This window comes from Bacillus rossius, chromosome 12 (genome assembly GCF_032445375.1).
Source record: "Bacillus rossius redtenbacheri isolate Brsri chromosome 12, Brsri_v3, whole genome shotgun sequence".
NCBI lineage: Eukaryota > Metazoa > Arthropoda > Insecta > Phasmatodea > Bacillidae > Bacillus > Bacillus rossius.
The window spans coordinates 33651407-33676351 of record NC_086339.1 but is presented as its reverse complement, the minus strand read 5'-3'; the positions used below and the strand labels follow the sequence as shown (position 1 = coordinate 33676351).

The following is a 24945-nucleotide window of genomic DNA, read 5'->3' as shown; positions in this document are numbered from 1 at the left end:
TTGATAAAACAGTAACATGCACAGTTTTTCTTTAGTGAGTATTTCAACAGTGAGGTATAATTTCAGTAATTCATGTTTATTAATTTATTTTTATTTTATAAAATTTATAATAAATACAACATTTCTTGGTACCTTGTTAAAAAATCCACAGGCTTGATTCATGTCGCAAAATTTTTTTATGCATTTTTCAGCACAAGGAGTAATTTTGCAAGGAATTATGCTTCACGGTAATGAAATAGGAAAACATTACATGCCCGCTTAAGAAAGATTTAATTAGACACTGTTCTCGATACAGTCTTCAAACTGGAGGAGAAAGCATTGTTCCGCCAAGTGAGTTTTGCCTCGTGGTATCTAGCCAATCACAAAGCATTTTCGGCCAATTTAATACAAACTAAAAATCAATTTTTTTTATGTTCATGTTTTGGGTCTCTGCCTTACTTCATTTTTCTTTTTACCACTAATTCTAAACACTGACACAGGCATGTTCCCCTTTATTAAATATATGTCTATGTACATTCAGGATACTCTCATGAGTAAAATGGCGTAATAAATATCACACAATAATGGTTTCACACTGCCAGTTTAAAATATGTACATGATAATCTATTTTTAAATGGAAACTTAGCTTCACGAACCAGAGAATGTCCTTTAATTAAAAAAAAAAACAAATTCTTCCAATAGAAATTGGCATAAAAAATTTTCACAGCAAATTTTTTTCTCAACTATGAGTTTCGTGAGTCTTAAGATGTGCAGCAATTGTGCGCCTATGGTGAAAGTTGGCAGAGCAGAAAGCACAAGAAAACAACTCATCATCGTCGTCTTTGCTGACGCATCCGCCGTCATCCTTGCTCTCCTGTTTCACAGACTCAATCGTCACAAAGTCACTCTCCTCTTTGAAAGACTCACTAATTACGTAATCACTTTCCTGCTTGAAAGAATCGCTCGTCACGAAGTCACTTCCCTGTTCGAATTCTTGACTTACATCGCTGTACACGTAGCAAGGACTGTCCTCTTCCGAATGCTCCAGGAAATGCATGAAAATGTTTTTCGAGTCCAACGACATGTTGTACATGTCACTAGCGCTGCCAAGAGTCTCATGTTCTCTAAGGAAGTCCAAACCAGAGAAGGTTCCCACACACGTACCTGGAAAAAAAGTCCACTACAGTGAAACCTCGTTAATAAAAAAACTCAAATTAAATGTTTTCACAGTTACAGAAACTACATAGGAGTTGTAGTGCTATGTAATTAGTCAAATACAAAAGAATGGATGTTATGTAATCAAAGTTGTTTTTGTTCAATGATAAACAATTATGTTGACGTCACCCGGTGCTGTGGTCTACAGAGCCTGATGTCACCACCCCTCCTCCCCCCTATCCTCCTGGCATTTGAACCCCTGCCGGCGACATGCGTGTGTGCGTGCCGCAAACGACTGCAAGAGGGTGCAGTCAAACCAGTGGTAAATAATAATTTATACTGTTAGCTTTTTCTTTTATGATAAATAATACTTACTATTGCAAACTTTTTTCTTTTATGTCAATAGTGTTCTTAACTTTTCAGTTATTATAAACAATCAGACCTTTTAATATTTAAGTAACATTAAACAGCAATGGACGAAGACTGCCAAAGGCCAGCTTAAATTTTAAGCTTAAATTTTAAGTGAATTGTTGTGTGTTCAACTGACGCACATAAGCGATACGACTTGGGTTCGCTCAATGGTACTTTCAGTTTGCTGCCATTGCACTGATGAGCTACCTCGGCGGCCATGTTTCTGCACAGTCGTTTCGCATCGCCATCTGAGACAGGATACTTTAAGCACTACGGGAACTTAATATTTTGTTTTCACTGACTGCAGTAATTCTTTTACATGTTTTAATCCAAATTGTTTGCTACTATCCTCGGGCCTACCTTGGGGGCACGGCTGTTTAGTTACGTTTATATCCGCTTGGCGGGATTTGATCTCAACATGAACCTTTTGTTCGGCCAAGAGGTGATCCAGACCATCCATAAGCCGTAAGGCATTTCACAGTTTAACTTTTTGTGTTGAGAACTAGTGTAGGGCAGATGTGCACAGAGCACCGTATAGTAAATAACCATTTCACAAACCTCGTGTTGTTATTATTTATCTAACTTATGTGTGTATGTTAGTACTTTGCAGTGTGTGAGATGCTGTGAGAGCCCATGTGAGCATCCAGCATAGCGTGCATGACGCTTGGAGTGGGCCAGGTTCTGGTAGTCTTGTAAAGGTGTAGGGGGAAACGAGTCACGTCCCTACATGAGCAACATCACGCCTTGAGAGCAGTCCCCGCCCGATCCGTGCCCCCTAGACATGGAAGCTCCCATGAAATTGTTCAAAAACGTTTTCTAACCGACTCCGACTTGCAACAACGTGCAGTAAAGGATGATTTAATACAAATATTTCAGATGGATGTAAAGAAACCGTGAAGTTTCACCTAAAATAATACTGATGTCATAGTTTTGATTCATTGTAGGTTGGGGGAAAATCTTACAAATTTTATTCTTCCAAAATAATGGTAGTTTGTCATTTGTCCGTAATTTATAAACATTTGCTTTACTACCGCATTTACCTGAATATAATGAAATGATTTTTTTATCAAAACTGCTGAAACTGAAAGTAAGGGCTGCAGTATAATCACAAACCTACATTTTTGCTGCTGGAAGAATGTTTTGTAAAGGCATGGTGCGGTGAGACAACTGTTTCAAGGCCACGACCGGTGCCAGCGATGCGGCCAAAATGTGAAGTAACAGAGCTATTAGTCAGTGCTTGGGTCAGTATTAGAAATGATAGCAGTGATTTTTGTTTGGGCGCTTGTACTTTGTTTTGTACTGTAGGAAAGTGAAATTTTCTTTTATAAAATGGATACTGTAGGGAGGCATGGGAGTTCACAATTTAAAATGTCAGAAGGACTGAGACAAAGTTACAATGCTAACTTTAAGATTATAGGGCAAAACATGCAATTCAAACCAACAACTGCCAAGCTGCTCGTAAATATAAAGTTACTTAAAGCCACTCTGCATAGAAAAATAATATATATATATTTGTTGATCAAATTTTAAAAAGGTACATGTACATTATTGGTTGTGAACAGGTGGAAGACTACAGATGTATTTTGCTTCAAATTAATATATTGTGTGTATCCCTTACATTTAGTTAATGCAAATACTGCTTTGTAACTAATGTAAGTGTTGATTCCTTGAGTTTTCCAGGTTTTGAAGACATCATTTCAATTCCCTGAGTGATCACTGTTTCCCAGATTTTGACTGTCTACAGGAACCCTGTACGAGGTTCTACTGTAGATACTGATTAAACATTACGGCCAATTAACAACCAAATTATGAATCTGCTTCAGGCCTCACATAAATAATACACAATCCAATACATGCCTCGTTTATACTTCTTGCATTAATTAAAATGAAACATTTTAAAAGATAAGTAACATTTTAAAATCATACCCCATCAATTCAGACACATTAGAAAACTAAGCAAACATTATAAGCTAAAATGAGATATTAATCAGGACAATCATCATGCCACAAGGTATAAAAGTCAAAATTTAAAAACTACATTGTACAGTATGATACCAGCTCTATGCCTTGAACGGAGGTGATGAAAATTTATTTACAAAAGGACTCTTAATATATTAATACAGAATGTTATCTGAATAAAGTAGCTGAATTGTTTAAAATAGAAGTATAACCATATTACCATTAGGACACAAGCAAACCTTCCCGTGGCTAAAGTACATCTGCTAAAGTATGTCTGCTAGAATGTGTTGAAACCAGATTCTAACCTCGTGCAGTGAACCATTTATTAAAAAGGTTGCGATTTGTTTCCTCACTGGGATTCGGTTTAGACATGTTCTGGAAAATGGCCCATGAGTTAGGTTATGGTTGTATCCCAACAAGGCAGTGCTTATCTGCTACCTTACCTGAATGTCTTGGAACACCGCCCTAAAAGTATGCAAATACTTGTTTTGACGACTTACCGAAGGAACTGGCTTTAGTTTTAACAAAACTGCTGGCCTGTGTCTCCTCGGGAAACTGATCACGCAGGACAGGCATGGCAACTTCCTCTTTTACCACTGGCTCCTTCTTCACTGCGACCTCGCCAATGCTCAAGGGGTCCGTGTCGGACTCATCTTGGGACAAATCTGGATCCCACTGGCAACATTTCAAAACACAGTCCATCAACCAAACCTAATTAAAAGTGAGGACTTTATATTAACAAATTTCTTTTTCAACTGTGCTTCAATCAGGTAGGTTCGGGACAAAGGCCATACCGGATTAGTAATTTTGCTGGATTACTGAACGGCAATACATTTTTAATGGGTATAACAAAGAAAAATTAATTTTCAGTACAATGGTATTAAAAAAAAGTTGCAATAAGCTGCCCCAATGAAATATAAAATACAGATGAGCGTTGGTCTTCCTCAAAAAAATCATAATGGAAATGTACCCCTGAAATACAAAATGTAACCAGCTAGAAAACTGGAAACACTGTGCTAAATTGAAAACTGACCCTAACGATATGACTCTGAACTCTGAACAAACTATAACTGCCGGCAGTGCAGAAATAGGACCTGGCGGGCAAGATCAACATCTGTATGCCACCAGATGAAATCTAAGCGTGAATGGTTCGATTAGTGCCCGATTACAGAATGTGCCGAACCATTCAATGCCTGATTAAAATTTTTTGTTTAAAATGATATAAACTATACAAATATATCATGATACGTTTGTTACGCATAAAAAAGAAACCGTCATGAATAAACCACTTGAAATGCAACAGGAATATTTGCAAACTGCCACAGACCTGTAACGGCAGAGACAAGACTTCAAGCCACCTTCACTGCCCGTCGCTTGGCTGCTATGGCGAAAGGCGGAGGTAGCGGGCAATTACTGGGCAATCCTACCACGATGGAAGCAAGGTCACTCACTACGATACACAGCAGCTCTTCAAGGGCCAGCCTTCAAGTGGTCACGGCTTGGAAGTGCTACGAGGTGGCACGGTAGGAGCCAACATCAGCTTTATACTTGTGTTACAAGTTTTTAAAAAACATAATGCCTCAAGAGAGTCTCTCAGATATACCGGCTGTGAATCCACTTGATGCAATCCACTAACTGGTTGCTCATTTCGCTTTAGTCAGTAAGTTGAAGAGTGATCTACCTTCCTTGACTGGTCATTGAAGTATAAAATTATTAAAAATAAATAATATATATATTGGAGCCTATACATTTAATAAAAACAATAAAATAAATAAATAACCACATGTGAGAAGATTAAAAACATAACCTCATGGCAACCAAAATTTGCTGAGCTAGTGAAAACACACTCAAATGTACTTCAGATATTCTCTGACGAGTAAAGGGCAGCACCCACCTAGTCTGAACATTTTGGAAACCAGTTACCTATTCCTGTCAATTACTGCTCAAAATTTAACTTAAACAAACCAACATTCTCAGTTACTATATAAAAAAATAATAAAAAAAACACATTAGACAACTCATGGAGTTTACTATACTGTCAAGAGAAAGTGTAAACTGTCCAGTTATACAATTAAATTTTATGTTGTACTATCTATTTATACAAAGAGAAGATATATGGAATTTTTGGGGAAGGAGGGGGGTGGGGTTTTGTCGTTTGATGTGCAATAATAATAATACAGTACACTCCCGATTATCCGCGAAATTAAGTGGCAGGACCACCACGGATAGTGAAAATCGCGGATAACCCGCAAAAGAGCCGAAAATGGGAAACAAAAAAGGAAACATTAATTTCAACCTAAAAATCTAAAACTTTATGTACAGTAAAAGTTACAATTAACAGTAAAAATTTTTAAATGATGCTAAAATTTTAGTAATTTACTGAATAATTAACATACAATACATTTAAGTAATGTAAACATAAAAGTGCTCACCCATACGACTAGAAAAAAAGCGCGTCAGAGACAAAAATAGCAATGCATGCCAGCCTACTGCGTGAGTTCTGAGAAGACCTGTGGCGTTTTACTGTATACTGCACACAATACACTCGTCGGTAGAGTTCAAATTTGCTTACTTGTAATAAAATACAGATTTACATATGTGCTGTATTTTTTCGTAGCATGCGCGGATAATCCGCACCGCGGATAATAGGAGTTTACTGTAATAATAATAATAATAATAATAAATAATAAATAATAATATTGCTACTTCCATGCAAGTAAGAATTTATAAATAAATTCACATTAAGTTAAATAGTATAACAGTATTCCTAATATTTGATATACTGAACTTCTTGTTGAAAAAGTGACCGTTTAACTTGCACAATGTAAGTTATTTTAATGCAATGCATACATTTCATTAAAATTTTTTAATACTGTTTATATTGTGTACAATAGGTCTTAAAAAAATTTTGTTCTAAAACTAAAAGACTGGGATCTGAATTCGGATCGTACTGAAATGAGAGTCCAGTGTTTTGCCACTGCGGCACTGCACTCAATGGGTCGGAAGTTGATGAACAACCAACAAGACACCAAACAATGTTCACAAATTACCTTGGTATCTTCCTCGATGTTAAGGAAGTTTATACCACATGGAATCATCAAACCGTAAGCAGCAGTTTTGGCATACAGAGGCACATTCTCCGCTTGCAGATCCTGGAAGAAAGATAGAAAGAAAGAATTTCTATACAACAACACATGAAATATGGAACACCACGTACACCAGTACTATTGTTGATTAGAATACAGAAATGTTTTTTTTTTTTTGCAATGATGGAAGGTGTACGTTCTACATAAAATACTGAATTAATTAGCGTTAAGTCTCTCCTTTCCTTAATGTCTGACATATCGTTGGTGTAAAACAGAAAGAGAAAAAATATTTTGATCTTAACATACTGCTCTATATCTTCCCGCTTTGTATTTATGAATAACTCATCAACATTAAGTTCCTTAGAGATAAGGAGCAGTGACGGAATGAGTGGACGGGTGGAAACAGGAGTACCCTCGGAAAACCCACCAGTTCACTATCAGACCTGCAACATTTCCCATTTGTAAAAACAATCTGGGCATGACCCAGTGAGCAGATTCTCATTTTCAGCCCCTTTTATTATCCCTTGCAGCTACCAAACACAACATTATTACCTCTCAAAATACCAGCTCCATGAAATTTTTAATTTACACAACTTAAAATCCCAACCAAACCAACAAAACGAAATATAACTGCACCCCACAAGTAACTGACACATATTTATTTATGAAATAAAGTTGGCATTTTGTACACGATCCACATGAGGCGGAAAGCCAAAAAGAACATCTTGTCAGTAATTTCCAGTTGTCAGTTAATGAGGTTTTTGAATTAAGCTCTAAATTCCGAAAAATGATGTCTCATGAATTTTCTTCTTTAATTTATGGGTATTTGAATTTTATAAAATGAAAATGGGCATTTTGAGAAAAACCTACTTAAAAATTCAAAACAACACAGAATATTAATTTTTTTACATTTAAGAAATAATTAAGGTACAAAACAAAAGCTGAAAATAACCTCTTTTAACAACATAAAAATATCTATCATATACTGAAATCTTAAAAATTTAAACTGAGTGTTTGTGATGCTTCCTTGAATGTTCTGGAATGGGTTGAGGGTTATCTGGATCAGTCATCTGGTTCAAGTTACACAAGAGGGGTCAGGTATTTTTTTTTTGCACAAGAGGTTAATGTGGAATCTAATGTGAGGCAGTGGTCTAATATATTAACATGGTCTTTGTAGCAATCAAACTCAGCATATTAATAGCACATTTGCAAAAACTCATCAGCAAAAAACAATTTGCAAGAATTTTCTTTGCAGCCACAACCACTCTCTAGAAAATTAGTCATCAAATTATGGTGATATTCAACATCGAGCGTGTGACAAAATCAACACATTTGTCAACAGTAACAAGTCATGCCCACTATCATTTTCATCAACAACTTCTTGCTTATCAACGCTTGCCTCAATTTGAATAATAACATCTTCTACATCAATAAGATTTTCAAAGTTATTTACAGAAAGTTCATCCAATTTTGGAATGTTTGTTAAGAATGAAGAGTCTGAAATGCTTAATAAATCTTCTGGCCCAATTAGCTCTTCATTTTCACTGCTTTCATCAAACCTTTCAGTAAAGTAATCAGCACACACATTAAAGTCTTCACCACTTATATTTTCACCACCTAATCCCATATTATTTAAAATATTTAACACCTTTTCTTCAGTTTTTTTTTTATTTCATGTCAAACACAACACTATGATGAAATTACAAAACAAAATAACAATAATGCCAGGCGTATAGCTCAGCTGATCAGTTAACATCTGTTTGCATGGTTGCCAACTTACAAACAATGTAAATGCTCATAGGAAAGAAAACTGCTCACGAATTCATTATGACAGTTAATAATGATTATTAATAGCTGATAATAATATTAGCAACCTTATGTGGCTAATACACATTTGAAGGAAAAGGTACCTGAAGTCGGGGCGGGGATTTTTATAACCAGAAAACAATCTTCTGTTGAGAGAATCTAAATGTAGTTCCCTCGATCGCCAATAGAATTCAGGAGCAGCTTGTTTTTGAAGTGATGCTTAGTGGACTAGTGCGGTTATGGAAAGGAACCTCATGTCTGTCCCATGTTAATTCTCCATAAACAATAGGTACCTTTTACAGGGCTGAACATTGACTACTTTATTGATTATTTTAAGTGTTTCAACCGAACTGAACTATACTAAATCGCAAAAATCCGAAAATTTATAATTTTGACCCCAACAACTAATTTTGACACGACTGAAAAATTGACATCGCTGACAAGAGGTCCTTTTTATGCTTTCCGCCTCACATATGCTCCAGACAGTGGTACATAGCATTAAGTTCAGTTACAATAAATAACAAAAATAGGCATGTCCAATTTTGTTCGGAGGTAAAAAACACCACTTGGACATGAAATAAATTTCTCCTCCTGTCAAATTACAATTTTGTGAGTTATTGTCCTTAACCTTCAAGTAACTGAGATTTGAAGTAAAAATAAGTGTACAAGCAACCAGTTATGAAATAAGTTTCGAATTTTATTATTCAAAATTGTCTTACCTTCTTCTCTTTTTTCTGTTCTTCGTTATCTTCCCGATTAGCTTTTATTCTCTTAGCCTGCTCCCAGGCTGAAACTGGAATTGGAATAACCCAGCAAAGACATAAATGATGTAAGCAAATAATGATTAAAACTTAGGTATATACAGTAACCATTAAAATAACCTTTACCACCACTATTTTAATGTCACAGCAACATGTCCTTGGAGCATAATAAAAACAATCCTGTGAAGCACAATAACCTCAAATCTCTAGGTGAACAATAAAAAAAAATACAGACTACAAATGCTATCTCAAAGCCACACACTAGTAATGGTTCTAAACAAGCTTTTTTACACTAACTTGCATCCCAACCAAGCAAAATACAACTAATTATACCTATTAAATGTTTTAAATACATTTTCTTAAACTGTAACATTAGGTAGATAATTAGGATTAGGGTTTTCTGAAAAGTTTCACATTAAAAAAAGAGTTGATTGATTTGGAAATTAGTGTTGGAACTGGAAATTCCCAAACCCGTTATTTTTTGCGAAATGTTTGTTCTTCATGAAAGTTACTTTTGTGTTAAATAATTCTTGATAGCAAGACCTTCGAATCATGGTTATGAGTTATGACAGTTCAAATATTTAAGCAAATATAATTTTAATACTACAGCCAAACAACTTGTATTTATTAAGCATAAACCTGCCAGTTGTTTGAGTTGCAAACCTTCAAGAGAATTACTTGCAGTGAGCAGATATTTCTTCAGCAGTCCTTTCACAATTTCGTTGCCATTTTGAGAATGGATCACCAAAATTGTGAGCTGGAAAATCCTTTATTATTGATTATATTATCAGGGTTGCTAAAATCTTGGAATTCTAAAATTACAGGATGTTTCTAGGTTTTCCAGATCTGAATAGACAAGTTTCCCCGATTTTCCAGACATGAACAATCCCACGGCTCACTTGGTGTTGCTTTCTGGGGGGAAAAAGGTATATGCCATTCAAATGTCCCCATAGCAAAGCTAACACCCTTTTAGATAGATACATTGTTTGTAAACAATCACTATCAATTCACCTAAAAATATTAAATGTAAGCTATCAAACTTGCATGCAAACATGCGGAAATAATTTGATTCACTGTCAGAAACTGGGATTTTACAAAAAATGAAAATCAACACCACATTAAATAATTTTTTGAGATGCGTAAATGTTGGCGGGAGTGGTATATTCCATTTAATTTTTCTATCACCAGAAAAATCCCAGAAATATTTGGTGATTTCCCCTGACTTTTCCAGGTATTCCCTTATAATTTTAATGCCCCTGACTATTCCCGGTTTTTTCATTTCTGTAGCAACCATGTTCATAAAACTCATTTTTTGATATATAAATTATTCTGAAGGGAAAAAAATTATTTCCTGAAATAACAGATAATTTTTAAAGATTTAATATTCTAAACAATGATAGTGCCTATTTGTAGACATCCAGAGGTCTTGCATACATCTAAGTGTGTAAGAACAGTGCTCAAAAACTTCTAATAATGTTATTTAACCGAATGAATACTTTTTATATTAAACTATATGCATGATTTAAAGTAACACTATTATTATAACATACCATTCATGTGTAAAGTTGCAATAAGTACATGTATGTTGTGCTATGATGTTAGTAAATTAAGTCAATTAAAAATTATGTTACGAACTAGGGGCAAAAGGTATTGAAAAAAAAGGTTCAAATAATTAATTAAATGTCTATTTAATATAATAATATTCACATCAATGTCTGTCTACAAAATTATAATCACATAATTTACTAAATACGCACACCTCTTGCTGGTTCATGTCCACACACCACTGTCCATCCCTACTCACACGTACCACATATACAATTGCTAGGTCTTTCTTTTCGTCCTGAAGCCGCCACACTGTCGCTTACCGCCCTAACTCAAAGACTTCTTGCTGTTTTCGCCAGCCACAGAGCTCATAAGTATCATTACCAACAACTCCTGTGGTATCGCTGAGTCACAACTAAGCGATTTCCTTGTCACAGATAAATTTTTTCTTTTAAAATTTTTAAGAGTATTGTGTTATGCTTTTCAAAGGGTCATACTTTTTTTTGATTATTGAATCCAATGAGGTTGTTACAAATCTAGCTTTCGGCAGTTGGTTCGAACACTACTAATTCTTCAGCGCTGAGCGGCCAAACGCGCCAAACTGTCCCACGCTAAGTTAGCTGCGCATCAGATTTTCTGCGCCTGCTCGCACGTATGGTCTCACATGCCCCGTGCCTTTAGACACGCGCCATGGCTCCGTACCTGTAAGCACCACCAGCATACGCCTACGCAAGCTCTTTCTCACCCCTCTTCTTTTACCCTTTTCTTTGGCTTTTACTTGAATTGTTGCAGTGAAAATCCCCCTCTGCCAATTGCTTGAAGAGTTCCAAGCCTGGGCTCTCTTCCACCTCTCCGCAGCACCACGACACCTGTTGGACACTTCGTCAACTAACTTAGGCCCCTGATAGTTCATCCATTGGTCACTTCAGGCACCACCTTCCGACCAAGTCTCGAGTCCATGTCCGAATTCCCCTTTCCCCTTGAAATGCCCTATGCCTATGCACACACTCACCACGGGGCCTCTCGATGCCTACTTGCGGGCAAGTTCTCAACTATGCTTGTCATCCATGCTTCCCCCTTTCGTGCTCACCCCAAACCCTCTCAGCACTATATATCTAGCACACCGACCTCCATTTTGTGATTATTTGAGTCCTTCCTGCCCCGCTAGTGCGGTCTTTTAACAAGAAGGGCTCCCCAGGCCTCTAGGCCAGTGTTTGTCCTCTTTTGGGCCAGTCCGAGTGCTGTCTCCGACGCATCTCGCACCAGCCTTCCACAAGTACGATTTTTGAACCCAAGAGCCAAATTATTTATGGACTGTAAACACAGGGCACAGGGAGTTTCTCCCTCTAATTTTCAAGTTCTTCACATCATGCAGGAAGTGTTAGCATATTTCTTCCTGGGTGATGGTGCAACTATTCTCCTCATTTAGTGTGACTGATTCAGTGCTCCGATGGCATAATTTCTGGATTCCCCCCCCCCCCCCCCCCCCCCCCCCCCGCAGCGTGAGGTTCAAATCTCTGGGTTCAGTGTTTCCAAGTTTCACATCTTTCTGGAACAGTCACCTCTGCATTCGTGGTCATCCTCTTGCATCGATTTTCCTTCGCATTCCACCCGGCTCGCCTTGTGAGGGCACTAGCCTTAGCTCATCTCCGTCAGCTGGGCATTCCTCGCCAAAAAGTAACGTTGTTAATTTATTTTATTTAAAAAAAAATCTTTCATTACAAACACTAGCTTCAATCATTAAATAGATAAAAAAGATGAGTAATTGTCGTGTATGAAAAAAGGTGTGTGTATTTCTGTACCCATCTTACAAGTTATACTTCTTTTTCAATTTAAGACACTTAACTATTTGGAAATTTACTGCAAAAAAAAAAACAATAAACTCAGTATTCAATAATAATATAAACATGCAAATAAAATTAATTATGTAATTTAGTAAAATAATCAAAATAAGTTTTAAATTAATAATAAAAATTAATATATATATAATATAATTAATATACATAATCCGAGTATTGGCTCTTTTTTAATACATAGTAGTTGAGTTTATGTTTTATTTCTTTTGTTTATTTATTTACATAGTAAATGTTGATTATTTGTGGATTTAAGATCATAGTTTTTGATTTTTTTTTAATGATAAAACTTCATTTCTTCTAATTTTAAAGTTATTATTTTTTCCAATGTAATTATGCCACAAAGAAGTCGTCTAAATATAGGTCAAAGTACCAGAGATGCAAGCAGAAAACGTTTAAGTCTTAATGATGAAACTGAAGAAAAGGAAATCAGGTTGTCTAATAAAAGAGAAAGTAATTCTATAAGAAGAAATAGAGAAACGTCTTTTGAACGTGAGTTACGTCTTACAGTCTTGACCGAGATGGACATAGGTCACAGAGAGACAGAAAATCCTCCACTGAACGTGAAGTTTGTCTTAGTCATGACATGATTAGATATAGATTTCAGAAGGCGATTAATTTGAGGACAAATAAACTGAGTTCTGCAATGAATTATGATTCTCATATTGAATACAAGAATGATCCTATCGTTTCAATTGGTACAATATCTGTTGACTGGATATTGCTCTGTTTGAAATGGAAGGATTAATCAAAAGGCTAGAGACTAGTGACTAGAGAAGAGAATATTTTCATTTTTGACATACTTATAAGCATTTAAATAAATAATTAAACACTATACCATTTTTCCCTAAATGTTTGTCTTATTTTCTTTATTAATTATTAGTATATTGTACCAGTGCGAAGCCGGGGCGGGTCGCTAGTAATAATATATAATGATTATAATGAAAATAAAATATACATATTGGAGAATAACCTCCTTATATAATGCACTTGAATAATTTGTAAACACCATTTCTATCACTAATATTCACAACAAATATATATATATTTTTAATTATATGGACAAGTATTCAATATCAGTCACTAAAGTATAAGAGCACATGTATTATTTTTATTTGTATGTAGCTTTTTTTTCATCCTGTAAAAAGTTTGACGCATGGTACCGCGCACATCGTAAAAATTCACTCTCATATTTTTTTCATAACGTGCCTAAATAAGTATACCTTCAATTAAGGACTGGATTGATATTATGAATTTGGTTGGTCAATAAAATAATTAAATTTTAAAAATTAATAAAATAAACATTTTATGAAACAGAGTATTACATTAATTTTGTGTCATCCAACTATAACAATTATCATTAAATCATTAAAAATAATGAAAATATTGGAACAAATAAACATCTAATAAAAATAATCCCTAAATTACATTCACTTCCAAACCTTCTTCTAGTGTTGACTGAACTGGTACATCAGTTACGAGTGGCTTATGGTAACTGAAATATGATATGAAGACTTTTGTATTGATGGCATCAAGTTATCGCTTAAATATAGTATCACGGGTTGTGCTGTGTCGTGTTGTTGAAACCTTAGCATCATTATTGATAGTTAAATTTAGATGTTTTTGGATAAACTCAATAAGTGGATCAGTATTATTTTGGGAAACATTTTTGTTGAAGACTCCATATACAGTAGAATCCCGCTAATCCGAACTAATTGGGAACGAACCCTGTTCGGATTAGCGAAAATTCGGATTAGGCGGGATTTTGTCATATAATGCCATATATTGTCTTTTTGAGGCGCATTTAGTGTCCGATATGTCAAATATGTACCAGGTTGCGAAAATGCAGAAGATTGCGTTGAAAAGTGGATGGCCATTGACAACTGTGTTCACAGATGAAGATATCGTAGCAGCTGTGCAGGGAACGTCAACTGATCTGGATGCAGACGACGGTGAGGAGGAAGGGGACGCGCCGACTAATGTTGTTTCTCACACTGCCGCAGCCAGTGCCCTTGATCTGACATTGCGCTACGTCGAGCAAAATGCCGATGCAACCCCAACAGATGTTATGTTTATGCGGCGTTGGCGAAACATTGCATCTTAAAGCCGATTTATTGCTTTGCGTCAAAGGAATATTACTGACTTTGCCTCTTAGATAATGGTTTGCTTTTTATCGTTTGGTTTTGTGTCAATCCTGTACATAACATGAATTCTACATATAGTATGTAAGTAAATTTAAAAAAAATTAATACGTACATATGTATTTAAGTACCTATGTATCTACGTAATCCTATGTTATCTCTTTTCAGTTAGTGAAATAGATAAATTACAAGTTTCTTATGTATATATTAATAAACGTACAACATTACTTGAAAAAACTTGTTTTTCTTTACTTTTCCTAGTTCTTAATGATTTAAAAAAAAAATTTTTTTTTTGTCCTAGCCATGTTCGGATTAGGCGGATTTTTGGATTAGCGGGGTTCGGATTAGCGGGACTCTACTGTACAACCATTGGTAACTTATCTTCACCTCTGCCAAGAGATTCTCCTCCAACTGTTGTGTATAGCCATATTAACTGTTTCAAAAAATAAATAGCATTGTTCATTTTTTTGATTTGGTATAATGTAAATAACTATCAAAACAATTCTTTTTCAGTCTTCCATTTTAAATTCAGTTACACAAAACTCACAGATGCACAGCTGAACTTATAAATTTAGACTGTCTTACAACTGATATCAGTATTTGGAGTAGTGATGTTGGTAGTGTCATTTGCATTTTGATATATGGCAACTCTTCCAGCTCGAACGTTTGATGGCTTATATTGAATTATACAACTGAAATTAGGGATACTGATGGACTCTTCATTGGGTAACCAAGTTTTATCTAAAAGTAAAACACTTGATTGTTGTATAATTGAATACGTGAGATCAATGGAGTGAGCACGAAGACTTTGACAATCAAAAGGTTTATCATCATTTCTTTCCCATGGTGAACAAAATTTAATACATCTCTACTGAAAGTCTGTAAGTGATCACGTTCAAGTCCAGGCAATTCAACTTGAAGTCTAGTTATAGCTATGGGCACTCTTTGACCATGATATAAAGTTCTGTCATTGTTTTTTGTTGATATATATAAACCTTGAAGACTAGTCACATGCATCAAAGAAACATACAATAATGAAAGCTGATGTTTGGTTGGCGTTTAACAAAAACTTGTAGCTTCTTAATCCCAGCTCAAAGTATATTATAACTGTAATCCATAGAAAGGACCTATATCAGAGAAATAATTATTTTTGAGATTAATTCTGATATCTTTGAAGCATTTTATGCAACTCTTAAAAGATTATCCTCTTTCTGCATAGATAATAATATGATAGTAGATCGGCAAGGCATAAAAGGTGCTTAAAATCTGCAATGCTGAGATTGATTCAGCACTAATTTTTTATAGCATGTAATGTGTACTTATGCCTTTGTAATTTAATATTACCTGATGCTTCTTAGGATGAAACAGATATAAGTTATCAATTAATTTAATAGCAACCAATCTTATCAAGTGCATCCATGGAGCATTAGCCAGCCACAAATAGCATATGTGCATGTGGAATACCACGAAGCTGGAACTCAATATTTTTAAAATAATGAACAATGTAATATTTTCCAAAAGGATTGAATTTTGATGATTGTAAAATATTTATCAATATGTTGATTAAACTGTTCAAATATATAGCACAAGTATGTAACTGCATCTTCGTTGACAAGTGTTTTTTTATTTCTTTCGAGAAAGTGCTAAAGTTCAGCTAATTCTTCTGAAAACTTCCCAAACTGTCTAATCATGTCAAAAAGATATTTTTTACGATCCATCCAATACTAATGTTGAATTTGGAATTGCTCTTAAAAATGCAAAAAATTGTTTCAGTACATTTGTTAATGCACTGTTCTTCTTTTTTCAACCTGTTTGGATGCAACTGTGAAAGAGTGTAGAACTTGCAACATCATTTTCATCGCCACATACAATAAATGATAAGGTGTAACTACACGACAATCAGATTTTCTTAGCTTTCTAATTGCCATCATGAATTTGTCCAAGAATATTATTTTAAACTTCTGACGAGCTTTTTCAAATTGATGATAATTGCTGTACGGCAAAGATAGGATTTAAGTCCATATAAACTTTCTTACTACTGGAATTATTAATTACTAAATGGGTTGAAGAGTCGAAATAAATAGCATATCCATCTGATTAAGGTAATTCCTGATCCATCATATTGTCTTGGCTCAATTAATTTAAATTTTGCTCCAGTACAATGTCTTGATTGGATAAAATATGTATAATTGAGGCATCAGCTAACTGTTGATTACTTTTTCATGCTTGAGATTGCTGAATTCACTCCATTTCTGTTAAGGGAATATTTTTTTTACGTTGTATGACAATTACAAAGCACATGAGAATTTTTCATATGGACTTCAGCTTGTACAGTGAGACAGTTGTGATTGTCGTGTATTACAGTACCAGGATATGAATCATTTAAATCATCACCAACAGATCAACAATACTATTGGATACCACTGCGACATTTAAATGATTTAAATGTGTACTGGTGATAACTGGCTGAGATGGTCCAGAAGTCATCATTTGTGAATTTGAAGTTGATGGAAAACATAACGTTTCATTCATAGATGATTGGATTCCTTGCCCAAGCATTTTTTTACGCAGCCTACAAGCCCGAGTTCGTTCCGCAGGTGTTTTTACTGAAACTTTTTTTTTTAATTGCAGCTTTCTTTCGATTGTAGTAATTTTTACAGTTCTCTGCATTAGTTTTGGGCATCTTGAAAACTGAAATAGAAATTTTATTGTATAGTGATAATGGTCAATTATAAAGTAAAAGAGATTATATAGTTTTAATAGATTATTTTAAATTATTTATTCTAAGTATTTATTGAAATTTATTTTAAGTATTTGGCATATTAACTGTTTATATATAAACAATTAAACAAAAAATAAATAAATTTAAATACTTAATATGAATTAAATAAATACTACACACTCAATATTAATATAATCATGTGTACAAAATTATTTATTTAATTAAGTAAAATAAGATAATTTTTTTAATATTCATAAAATAATGAATTGAAATTATAAATTTATACACATGTTTCTATTAATACTGAATGTTGCATAGTTATATAATTTTTTGAGTTGAATTATTCATTGAAATTTATTACATGATGCACGTTGTTTTAACATGGGTTGCTACAAGATTCAAATTCCAAAATTTCCGTATGTTTACAGCCTTTTCAGATCTGAATCTACAAGTTTCCCTGCCCTTCCAGACACAAACTATCCCGCGGCTAACTTGGTGTTGCTTTTTGGAGGGGAAATACGTGTTATTTCAACTGTGTCATTTTAGATGGATACAACTGTTTGTATATATTTGTTATAGAGTCACCTAAAGCTATCGAAAGTAGGCTATCGAACTTGAATATAATCATCCGGAAATATATTTATCCCGTTTGTATTTACAGTAAAAAGACCAGAGTTTCACGAGAAGGAAAATAAACCAAATTTCTTGATTACCTAGTAAACATTTGAGGAGTTTTGTATGCGCCTAAACGTTGGTGGAAATAGTATTTTCTGTTTAATTTTGCTGTCACAAGGAAAAAAATTACAGAAATAATTAGCGATTTCCTTAACTTTTCCAGTATTTCCTGACCATTTTAATTCCCCTGACTTTTCCCTATTTTCCCAGTTTTCTATACCTCTAGCAACCCCCATTTATTTTAGTACATCGAAACATCCTGTACATAACAAAAATGGAACAGCACAATACAAACAAATTATTTCAGGTCTTGTGGAAATTTTTTTCTTTCGTATACTTTAAACAATAATAATTCATTGCTACATCACAAGTGTTTGTAATGTCCGGGATATTTTGATGTACCAAATTATACAGCAAGCATCATGTACCACAGGGTCATTGTATACACTAGTAATGGGCACAAAAAATTAAAAACTATTGACTGAATCAATAGCATGAAACTATCATTACTTGTAACCAACATGAAAATCAATAAACTAAATTTAGTCACATTTATTCGTTCTTCCAGGTCAATCGGTGCTGTGTTAATTGGTCTTTAGTAATTACTAAAGTTAATCATTCATTTTGAGCTACATTTTCATGATTATACTTTTTGGTTATGCTATCTCATAAATCTATAAATCATTGTAGATAAATATTGAAAATTAAATTAAGTTGAACCACATTAAAAAAAAAAAAAAAAAAAAAAAGCGCTCAAATTTACTCATTGCAAATTCACATTAAGAGTATTACAGTTTTTAAGCTGCTAACTTAGGTGGTGAGCATAATTTTTTTGGGGGTGTGGGGGGAGGGGGGTGTGGAGGGGAGAGATAATTGAAATAAAAATTTTAAAATAGTTTTTTTTCACTTCAAGGAATATTTTAAAATTTTGATACTTCAAGTATTTTACCAGCATTTGACCATTTTAACAAGTAGTTAGGTTAGGTACATAAAAAATGCATAAAATCATGAAAATGGTTGTTAGGTTAGCTATATAATAGTGTAAAACTGTGTACACAGTTTGTTAGTTACCTACATTTTAAATCGGTAGTTCCTACCTCAACTTCAAATGATTTTATAGTATTTTTACTGTAGCCAACCAAACCTAATAAACTAGGTATTTGCACAGTTTTAAAGTGTTTAAAATGTTGCTAACTTAATTAGCCACACAAACGGTTTTAATGTATTTTAAATGTACGCAACCTAACTGACCACTCTCAAATATATGAGAGTATTTGTAATTTGTAACCTATTCTAATCACTCATTAAAAGGAAAAAATAATAGCAAATAAATTGAGGTACCACAACACCCTCTAAGACAATTATTTCAAAAATGTCTTAAATAAACAAATGCATTTTTCAATTTTTATTAAAATTTTTTCAGAAAAGTGGCTCTTATTAAGAATTATCACTTAACTGGCTGTTGTGATTCTTATTTGAAAAATTAACACTATGAAATTTAAAACACTTACTTGAAACACAATAATTATCATGAATGAATTCGTCAAAATATGTATATGTATTTTTAAAACCTGAAATTACTCTGGATTAAATAGCCCCTTCAAAACTCTATGATAGCATAGCAAACTAAATTTTTTTTTAACAAACTGACCCACTGAAAGTGAATGTAAAATGGTTAGGTTTGGTTAATGTTAGTATGACAAGTTTTGTATTCCTGCAGAAGAATGAATAATTTCACCAGCGGACTTCAAGTTCTAATTAGCATCACATTTCCTATTGTATTGTTTTGAATTGACCAGCTAGACAAGTTATTATTATTTGTTTCATTTGCAATACAAGTCATGTCTTAAAAGGTAATTCCATTTATTACATTTTTCGAGGTTATGTTTGTAATATTGTTTTAAGCACAGCAATTATGGTGATAGGTTTAATATAAAAAAAATTTCTAGTCAATTTGAGTTATCAATATTTTTTTACGTAAAATATACTTAAATGTTTTCCTTTATCATTAAACTAATTATAAACAACGTTACTAGCATATTAGTCTACACACGTTCCATGAACAAAAGCACACTTCTTTGCAGGTTGAATACTAATTGGAACAGTTTTTAGTTGTTCAAACATAGTCGTCAATAACGAAACTATTGCAGCGAATGATAATTTAGGGCCGGTTTTATGACCCCCGGCTAAAGTTCCGGCTAAAATTTAACCGCAGGCTAGCTCTTATTTCGGTTTTATGACTACCTTCCAGTAAAAAAAAAAAAAAAAAAACCTGTTAACACAAAACTCCCTATAAATTATATGGGTGTTATGGAGCTAAGCAATACGTTTAGTACAAAAGTATGGTTATCATGTACCAGAAAATTTTTTTGTTCCTAGGGTAAACAGTTACATGTACCTAGTAAATTATGGTTATCCCAGAACAATGTAAAGTTTCAACTAAAATAATACTGATGCCATTACGCTGATTCATTGTAGGATCAGGGAAAAAGTTTCGAAATTTTTTCCAATTCCAAAATTATGGCAGTATGTCCTTTTGTAGGTAATTTCTAGACCTTTGCTTCATTCTTCTGTCTTAAATCATCTTTAGTTTTTCACAACAGAAAATACTTTCTGTGCCACAGGTGAAGCCATCTAAAAATGGTATGTTACAATGCGTAAAAAAAATAGTACATTCAGTATGGTATGAAATAGTGGGCAAGTTTTTAATTTTTTTTAAAAGTTGACTTAGAAATTAAATAAATTTAGGGGTTAAACTGTGTAATAGTTTGGTAAATACAAACCTCGTTATTACAAAAGGCAAAGTGACCAAGTATGGTGTTTTCAGGTTAGTGAGGTTTGACTGTATCTTGACAAAGCTGCACGTACCTACAGCTTCGCTGGCATCTACCGCTATGGCTTCCTGAGCGCGCGCCTTGGCAGCTCGCTTCAGGACGACACGCGCTGGTTTAGCAGAACAAGCCATTCTCCTCGATTCACAGGCGCAGTGTGTGGAAAAACCATTCTCCACAGACTACCAAGGCACACCCATCGTTCAGTACTCGCAGCCTGAAACAAGTAACACCACGCAATCTACTTCAGAAAATCAACTTGACTGCGCCCACCTACTGGTTCTTCAAACACGAAGTTCAAACTGCCTTCCATCGATTCCACTATACACAATTCTAAAGATATTTTCTCTGATTATTATTGCAATATATGATTATTTGATTACTTTACTCAAGTTTATTTTACAGTCTTACTAAGAGATCAAGCAGTGTCTCTACATGCTTGCAAAAATTAAAATTCAGGACAGTAATTCTGAAAAGAGTGGCTTTTCCAGAAATAAATAAATATTCATAACTAATATCAATTTTTTTTTACAAGAGTTTTACATTGTAAAACTGTTATTTTTGAGTAGTCTGTATTATTGTACTATAAGCGCCATTATGAAAATTTTAATAATGTTTAGATCATCGTTTTCATTACAGAAACAAGAAGAAAATTCCTGCTACTGGTTAGAAATTTTTTTTTACAAATAATTGAAATTAATGAAATAATGCTTCTTTAATCACTATTACATGTTTATTTGCTATTATACTTTGATGTGCAATATTTTAAGTGTTTTAAATATTTTAATAAATTGTTCATTTTCTTTATTTAGTTTTAGTTAAGAAGTTGATTTGTGCTGTTGAAAGTGATAGTTTCTAATTGAACTGTTAAAGCATAGACAGTCTAATCGGTATTGGAGTGGACTTTTGAAAATTCTTTTCTGACAATTGTGAAAGAGGTCATGGCATATGGTGGTGTTTTTATAATGATTTAACAGAGCAGTTATCATGTGAAATTTTTTGTAATACCACATATTTATTTTAATATTTCATAAAATTAGTGGCGAATAAGATATTTTTTTACATAAATATTAATGTTTGCATGAGAAGTTTTTTACATGTTTATTTTAATGGTATTTTACATTGCTGTTAGTTTTGCTAATTTTGCACAAAGTATATATTTTTTGTAACTTTTTCCAGGAGGTTAAGTACTTAACTTCTAAGTGATTGAAACTAAAATGAAAGGTTGGTTATGTTTATGTTATACTTAAATTTAAAAATTAGAGATTGTTAAATATGGCTTGTTTTCCTGCAAGGACTGTACCATCTTCCAAGGGATAGCCACGGTACTGCTAATATTTGATACTACGTAAAGCCACTTAAGGTAAAGTTGATAGTATGTATTATGGACACCCATTGGGTGAATTGTGAAAACAGGTTCAAAGGACTGCATTTAATAGCAGTAACTGATTTTACAACTGAAATTATAATTTTATACTTATTTACTATCATGCGTAATCAAGCACATTTTCTCAATGTTTAGAGTGTAGCGGTATGATGACTTCAACTACGCCATAGCATGGCATCTTCTGCAGATTCTTAACTCCACGGTACTGTCTATGACTTCTGCAATCTTTGTGCAACCAAACCACAGAGTGAATGATTATAAAAAGCTTCAAAGATAAAAATTGTGGTTAACTTTAGTGCATGCTTAGCTGCACAATAAAAATTTTTTTTGTGCCAATACTGCTGAACCTAAAAACAAGTATATAAACAAACAGGTAAATGTAAAGGTAATTATCGTACGTTGCGGCTTTTAAGAACGGAAAGAAAGAAAAAATCGGTAAACATGGTTTTCACACACTACACACGTCCTTAAATTTACTACGAAGGAATGGTTTCATAATTCCTACTAGTTTGTGAAAAAATTAAAATTTAAACTCTTACATTACAATACCTGTGCTTTTATGCAGCTATCTACCACCATTTTTTGTTTAACCACGTTAAATAGGTATATATGTTTTCCATATACTAGAGATGTTCCAAAATTAACCCTGACAGGAAAGTTTCTTAATTCCTAATGGTATATGAAAAAATAACAGTTTACAGCTTACATTACAATATACCTATGTATTCATGCAATAGCCGACATTCATTGTTTACCAGTTTGAACTGAATTGTTACATTGCTCATTTTCTGTGAGGAATAAGTTTATCCTTGGATAAACCCTGAAGGCTTGATTCTGTTTGCTTGATCCTGTGGTACATGATTATTGCTGTGTTATTTCAGTACGTCGGAAGATCTTGAAAATAAAATAAATTGCGAAATAAGAAAGAATTATAATTGTTGGTTGAAAAAAGTCCTTTTTATTCGACTTACGATTATAATTCATTATTTTATGACAATATTTTTTTTATGTACAGTATTTTCTGACGTACTGAATTCAAACAGCAAGCATCATGTACCACAGATCTTTCGATGTGCATTTCGTCAGTGATCTCACCTCCCTACCAGTGAGGTAAAGGCTAATATGTAAACCAAACAAATGCCACGATCAGCAGTCAGAAGTATGTCTATTAAAATGTTTGACATTACCTAAGTAATCATAACAATTCAAAATTGAATTATCTAAATAAGTAATACTACTTGAGGTAAGGTGAACGGTCCATACATACCAACCGCAGCTACCATTTACCATCCCAAAATTTTTAATGTTTGTTTATGCTACAGTAAACGATTATTATGCAACGATATATCTCATGTTTTATTTTAGAAAAGAAAGAAAAAGCACAAATTTTACACTTACACAAAACCAAGGGCCAAAACACACAAACAGACGCCTTTTGCACGTAACCTAAAATAAGTGACAGTATAACCATGCTTTGAGACCAAAATTTCTCTAGGCTTTTTCAAAATTCTCTAACTTCTCGAATAACATTAAAATTCATAATAATATATAAGAACTATCAAAAATACAGTTTAATAACATAAAATTTAAAAAGTAGAGATTGCTAAATATGGCTTATTTTCTCTCAAGGCTTTATCTTTAAAGCTATACCATACATGCTTTACTACATGGATACTGCTTAATATATTTGATACCGCATAAAGCACTTTGTTTTTGGATTGTGTTTAAAGGCAGTAATTGATTTTACAAAATAAATCATAATTTTTTACTTATTTACGAACATCACGCGTAATCAAGCTCATTTTCTCAATGTTTAGAGTGTAGCAGTATGGTGACATCAACTACATCACAGCATGGCATCGTATGACAATTCCTAACTCCGAGGTACCTTCTTTGACTTTTTTTTTGGGGTCTCCAGCAGAAGGCCAATCCTCTGACTTCTGCGTAGTAAAACTAACCATGGGGTGGCCACGTGTGCATGAATGCATGCTAAGTGTGTGAAGCAATTGTTTTCCCTTCGGTTAAATGTTACACCATATTGGTTATATGCTCATAACATTGGCTGAAGTGTAGTGTTTTCAGTGTGGAAACAGTTTTAAATAACTTTGTTTATTAAAGTTACTTTTTTCAACAATGAAGATTATAATCCATACTAATAACCACCATACATGGTCAAGCACCATTTCCACAATGTTTTGGGCAGAACCATATGGTGATGGTGAGGTTGAAAAGTGACGTCACTTACGTCACAGCAAGCCGTCTCCTGCCAATTCCTGACTCTAAGACTTCTTCAATAATTGTGCAGAGAAACCGCGAAGATAAAGAGTGTAGGTAATCTAAGTGTGTGCCACGAGTATGGACTAAAATGAACAATTTAAATTACTTTACCTACTATAACTGAATTCGTAGGGCTACTGAATTTTTTGTTCGTTATCCTTTTATACTGTTTCAAGTATACAAGTTATCTCAGAGTAATATGTTTTTTTTAGGCGAAATAGTTAAATAACAAGTTAAGTTATTTCCAAATACGAATATCCCTGGGTGATTAGAACATACCAGGTCAATATCATAAGAATTTTCAACTAGGGACAGCTAAATAGTATATATACACATAGCAGACATAAAGTAAATACA

The 24945-nt window shown here is 33.8% G+C and overlaps 1 protein-coding gene across 2 annotated transcripts; it reads right to left on the bottom strand.

Annotated features, from left to right (window-relative positions):
• Positions 1-253: 253 nt before the first annotated feature.
• On the bottom strand, positions 254-23787 carry LOC134537816 (uncharacterized). 2 transcript variants are annotated; one of them, XM_063378658.1, is made up of 6 exons: positions 23710-23787; positions 20962-21141; positions 9116-9189; positions 6555-6656; positions 4005-4179; positions 254-1143 (listed from the first exon to the last, which is right to left on the bottom strand). In XM_063378658.1, exons 2-6 carry the CDS (start codon positions 21056-21058, stop codon positions 719-721), a joined length of 873 nt encoding a protein of 290 aa, XP_063234728.1. In that variant the 5' UTR covers positions 21059-21141; positions 23710-23787; the 3' UTR covers positions 254-718. The 2 variants fall into 2 exon arrangements, with proteins under 2 accessions (XP_063234728.1, XP_063234729.1); XM_063378659.1 differs by having other exon boundaries at positions 23579-23764.
• Between the last annotated feature and the right edge of the window lie 1158 nt (positions 23788-24945).

Coding starts and splice junctions, on each gene's coding strand:
- LOC134537816 (XM_063378658.1), bottom strand. CDS start 21,058: ATGGCTTGTTCTGCTAAACCAGCGCGTGTCGTCCTGAAGCGAGCTGCC. Junction 9,190..20,961: donor AGATGCCAGCGAAGCTGTAG/GTACGTGCAGCT, acceptor TTCCAATTCCAG/TTTCAGCCTGGGAGCAGGCT. Junction 1,144..4,004: donor AACTAAAGCCAGTTCCTTCG/GTAAGTCGTCAA, acceptor CTTTTTTTCCAG/GTACGTGTGTGGGAACCTTC.